This window comes from Arachis ipaensis, chromosome B05, assembly GCF_000816755.2.
Source record: "Arachis ipaensis cultivar K30076 chromosome B05, Araip1.1, whole genome shotgun sequence".
Lineage (NCBI taxonomy): Eukaryota > Viridiplantae > Streptophyta > Magnoliopsida > Fabales > Fabaceae > Arachis > Arachis ipaensis.
The window spans coordinates 80,687,317-80,693,296 of NC_029789.2; the positions used below are offsets into that span (position 1 = coordinate 80,687,317).

General features: G+C 32.0%; 1 protein-coding gene across 5 annotated transcripts in view; it reads left to right on the forward strand.

Moving 5' to 3' along the window:
- Positions 1-1,295, forward strand: part of LOC107643696 (probable 6-phosphogluconolactonase 2) — a 5,778-nt gene extending 4,483 nt beyond the window's left edge. For all 5 annotated transcript variants that reach the window (XM_016347417.2, XM_016347421.2, XM_016347419.2 and 2 more), the window contains exon 4: positions 395-1,295. In XM_016347417.2, the coding sequence (XP_016202903.1) occupies positions 395-886 (492 nt within the window). In that variant the 3' untranslated portion in view covers positions 887-1,295. The remainder of the gene's footprint in view (positions 1-394) is intronic.

Here is a 5,980-nt window from a genome sequence, read left to right on the forward strand (position 1 = left end):
GATCTAGTGAAAATTTTTCATACCTGGATGATTCAGTTATTCTTTATGCTTTATGATACTTTTTGATGGATGGCTGTCAATTGAATGATGAATATACGTTATAATTGGATATTTGAATTGCCTTGTATATTTGAATCGTTAGCAACCATGAATTAGCTTCCAATTTTGGGGTCATTTCTTGGTAAATATAATCTGCCAAAGTCTCTTTGGTTCCTTATAGGTTTTTGTTCATCTATAAATTACATGAGATGCTTCTGGATAGATTCCTTGCTGCTAGAATATATCACTTGATTTTTTGCTTGTTTGATATTTAAATGTTGAGTTTGACAAATTCAAAATGGTATAGTTTCGATTGATTTATCCTTCCTTTGACATCTGCTTGTTATGCCGACAGGTCCCTATTGTACCCAGTCATGTTCATTCCATCAACGATTTGGTGTCAGCAGAAGAAGCAGCTGACAATTACGAGTTTGTCATCCGGCAGTTAGTGAAAACCCATGTGGTCAGCGTGTCCGAGATTAACGACTGCCCCAAGTTTGATCTCATTCTTCTCGGATTGGGGGCAGACGGCCATATTGCTTCGTTATTTCCAAATCACCCGGCCCTTGATGAGAGGGAAGAATGGGTAACTTTCATTACAGACTCCCCCAAACCCCCACCTGAAAGAATCACATTCACCTTGCCTGTTATCAATTCCGCATCCAATGTAGCTGTGGTGGTCACAGGTGAGGGTAAAGCGGACGCCTTACACTTGGCAATAGAAGAAGTTGGACCTGATGGCTCCTTGATACCGGCAAGAATGGTCCAACCGACCACGGGGAAGCTGGTCTGGTTTTTGGATAAGCAGGCTGCCTCAAAGCTTGAAAATTCCAACTTGAACAGTTAGGATGGACCCCTTTGCAGAGGTGTAAGTTTGTATGTGACAAAGTGTTTATCCATAGAATCCTGCATATTTTCTCTCTTTTTTGTGGATATAAAAGTCCTTTTTTTTCTTTTGGCCCTTTGTGTTGGTCTCTCTTCAGAAGGTGTTTGGAGTTGTGTGGTATAGTTTTTTCTTTTTAAATAAAAGTTGTAAAGAGCATCATCCCAAGGCCCTTTTTTATCCTTGCAATTCCTCATTGTGTTATTGTTGGCCATGATGGTCTCACTGTTTGCAACTTAGAAAAGAAAATCAGGTTCATCTTTAGTTCCAAGAGTTCATCACCTTCACCCACCCAGATTCTTATTTATGTAATTTTGTTTTTAATATATATAGTTACTAACTTGATAATGAGGAATGAAGTGTATTTCCCTTACATGGCAACCTCTGGTTTTTCTGGCAATTGGTGGATGCACCATGCAGCATCAATGTTTCACATAGCTTCCTTTTGATTATTTTAAACCACTTGTGATGCTTGCAAATCATGTACAAATTCCATAACAGTAATCCAAATAAGCATTAATTCCTTTACTTATGTTCGTGCTTTATATTGAGGTGGATAGGATACAGATAATCACACGTTTTTAGGAAATATACTAAGGAAAAGTCTAGGGGGTAGTAATTTTGTTAAATTCTGGTCAGCATATAACCAGCAAAAAAAAGTGAGCTATTGGATGAAATCTCACATTAATCTCACACCATTAAAACTATCATTGATGGCTATTTGATGGCTACAAATTACAAAAGTTGCTGGCTCTAACATTCCTCGTTACAAAATATGCATGAATTTCAAGAAGTGTCAAAATGTAGAGAGTTTATTTTACATGCGCCGTTTGTAAAATAAATTTCAACTCCATTTCACAAGGAGTGCCCGTAAAATGGCACTTATGGCACAACACCTGCAAATTGAACCTAGTCAGACCTGAAGCCCGCCAAAAAGAAAATGCATCCTTTTAATTTTTTTTTTTAATAATTGAAAGAGTAAAGTGTGATCTATTATCATTAATTTTATAAGTAAGATAAAAAAAATAAATATAAAAGAAAACAATAAAGAGTTAAAGATCACACTTTACACAATTTTTTTTAACAATAAATTCATTTTCCAAAAAACAGAAACAACTTTAGATAGCCAACAACAACAACAACAACAACAATAATAATAATAATAATAATAATTATTACATTACTATTTTTAATATTATTGTTATTATTTTGTGTTATATGTTTTCTAATTCTAAGTAAGTCAACTACAAAATCTATAGAAATAGCAATCTAAGCATAAGTAAGAATAAGAAAAAGATTCGTAATACATGTGAAAAAAATTGAGATTCAACTTTTTTACGCGCAATGCGTTTAGAATAAGTTATTTCAACACTTATATCTTTAAGGCTAACAAAAATATATAAATAATATATATGAGATTCTTTTTATTCTATTATGCCCTTTAAACCTCTATATGGACAATTGGACATATAACATATGTTAAACTAAAATCTGGGTCAACTATATAAAAATTTTCATATATTGAAATCCTAACAACATAAGAGTAATAGTAGTGATTATTAGATCTTACCTTTAAGATAACTTATTAGTAATTATATTTTGGGTTAAATATGATTTTGGTCCCAACGTAGAGGGTGAAAATCAATTTTGTTTTTGACCTTTTTTTCGCTATAAAATGGTCTCAAAAGTTTCAGTTTGTTTTGAAATCATCCTTTTTATTAATTTTATTTTTTTATTACTAAATTACCCTTCATTAAAAAATTATAAAATAAAATAAAAAAGAAAAAAAGAGAGAGATCGGAAGGGAGAAAGCTAAGGACCACCACCGCTGCTCCTTGCCGTCGCCGCCGCCACTCCTGCTCCTCGCTGCTCGCACTGCTACCCGCATCTTTGCTGCTGCTCCACGACCCTCATCGCCCGCTGCTTCTTCTTCTTCTCTGTGAATTGTTTTTTAGTTTTGAATTTTGTTGGTGGTTCTGAGTTTTGATTGTTCTGATTTTCTGATGGTTGATGGTTCTTCTGATTTTCAATTTTGTTGATGGTTCATCTTCTTTTGATGATGATGATGACCATGATGATAATGGTGGTGGTGGTGGTGGTGGGTTCTGGTTCAGCTTAGGCTTCTGTTTGATTTTGGTTGATTTTGGTTGATTTTGGAGAAAATTCTGATGATAATGACCATGATGATAATGGTGGTGGTGGTGGTGGGTTCTGGGCTTAGGCTTCTGTTCTGCTTGCTTTTGCTGAGTTTGATTGATTTTGGGGTGAAGGGGGAACGAAATTTTCGTCCGAAGGATGATTTTAAAACAAACTGAAACTTTGGGGACCATTTTGTAGTGAAAAAAAGGCCAGAAACGAAATCGATTTTCGACCTCTACGTTGGGGACCAAAATCATACTTAACCCATAAAATATTTAAGTCAGTGTTAATATATGACAACCTAATATATTTCAATTGCTTGAATTGGATAACCATATCAACTAAGTTATTGTCCCTTGCAATGCTAACGTAGCCTTCATTCTTTTTGCAACAGTTAAAAGAGGTAACATTCTTCAATAATGCCACTAGTTTTATTTTTGGCTCAATTCTCTTTTTTATTTGAATTTATTATTGAGTCCACCGCTTTTTCATTTTTGCATACTCTTTTTCTCGTATTCCTTTATTTTTTTTTTTTAGTTGTCCACGATATTCCCCAATCCGACAGGTCAATGACTAATCTGTCGCGGATCTGAGCTTCATTTAAGGGTCTACCGCTGGCCAATAGGTTGCTGCATGCACAAGGCGAGATTCGAATCTCCAACACTTGTTTAAGCAGACGAGTGAACTGACTACTCGACTAACCCAAGTTAGTTCTCATATTCCTTTATTTGGTAGATGAAGAATTTGCAAGTTTGTTACAAGTTTTTAACATATATTTTGTTCATATAATGGCTTCAATACTTAAGGCCAAGGCCCAAAATGGGTTAACCCACCTCAATAGATCCAATAATACATGTTCAAACTATAAAGACCGGTCCAGACACTATACGAGTCGACATACTCGACCTGTTCAAGCCATGGGTACTATGACCCGTGTTCAACCCGATTTGGACATCAAACAATAGTTTGATCCCACTTAAGATTGTAGCTGGCAATGAGCCTGGGCTCTAATGGCATTTCTCCCCCCTCCCCACCTCAAGGTCTAGGGTTCAAACCCTAAAGAATGCAATTGAGAAAAAATGTGATAAAATATGTGAAGAGTGTGTGGATATGTTGTGTACCTAGAATTGAAGGTTGTCAAATCCATTTGGGTACCTAGGATTGGGAGTTGTCCAATCCACCGACCAAAAAAAAAAAAAGATTATAGCTGAATTGATCATCAAATTACTCAAATTATTGATTTATCGGTTTAGAAATTCAACCAAAATAATCGAATTATAATAAAATAATATATCAAATGATAAATAAATATATAAAAATATAAATATATTTTGGTATAAATATTAAATATATACAAATTAAAAGGATAATTCCAATTAAAATCTCATAATTACATTTAAATACAACACATGCGTCAAATACTCAAATATACAAAAAATAAATATCAAAGGTCAACATTTATATACATATAAAATTTGATAGTGTAAAATAAATTTATGCGTGCATCTAATTACATAACATTAAATCACAAAATATAATTACTTATATTGACCATATGAATGGTCATCTAAACGGACAAATATGATTGAGTAATTGTATAAAAGATTTTAATTGTTAATGTATTAAAATTAAGCTCTATTCTATGTTATAAAATGATAAAGAATAAATATAAAAAATATCTAACAATTTAATTATATTTTAGTTTCTATTTTTTATGTATAAAAATGTATGTATTTCTTAATTTTTACTATATATTTAATTTAGATTGAATATATTATCTTAAATATAGATTCGAGACTTCGAGGTAAAAGAGGCTCTAAAGCAGATGAAAAATGGCAGGGCAGTAGGACCTAATAATATCCCGATTGAGGTTTGGAAGGGTCTTGGAGAAAAAGGCATCAACTGGTTAACCATGCTTTTTAATGAGATTTTAAGGTCTAAGCAGACCCCACTTAGTGGGACAAGGCTTTGTTGTTGTTGTTGTTGTATATTATCTTAATACTTAATATATTAAAAATAAGTATAATTAATGGTACAATAAAAAACATTAAAAACATTAAAAAAAGGCCTTATGATAGAAAATATATAAAAGACTGTAAGATGGGCTAAACTATAATTTTCATTACCTTGTTCAATCACATAAGAAAAAGATATTTAAACAACTCAGTCTACTTTATATATCTCCTGCTCAAGATCTCTTGAACACATTGTTATATATTAAGTACTTAAAACATGTTCTATGAAATTTTTCATATAAGTATGCAATTCGCTGTCTTTTTCTTTTTTTCCTTTCCGTACACATTAATATCTTTAAAACTCACCACAAAATCTGCAACTTGAAAATGTAACATGAAAATAATAGGTAGTTTAAATATAAGAAATTAAAGATTTTTTGGACTTTGTTTATACTAATATATTCTAGTCTAAACTAGCATTTTTTAGATCTATTACAAGTGTATTTATTGTTCTTAGTTTTTTTTTTCTCGTTGACTTTTTCTTTTATAGTATTCTCTTTCTTTCTATTAAAACTCTCTTTTTTGCTCAAAAATTGATTCTTTTCATTCAAATATTCACTCTTTTTACCACTTTTTTCATCTCTTAAATTCATCTCTTTTTTTTCTTATTTTTTTATTTTCTCACATCCCATTGACCCATTGAAAATTTTTTTTTCACCTTCGATTTCTCTTATTATACATCTCTACTTACAACATACTCAATAAATACTTTTATCAATGCTTTAAAGAATTAAAGTTAAAATTAAAAAAAAAATCTTCTTCTTATATTAATCCATATTATTCTTTTTGAACTTTGTAACTTTGAATTATGTTTTATCCTCAAATTTTTTGCTTTTTTATATCCTTATTAGAATTGGAGTTTGAAAAAAACTAACCTGTCACAGTTGCTGCTACTTCTCTACTT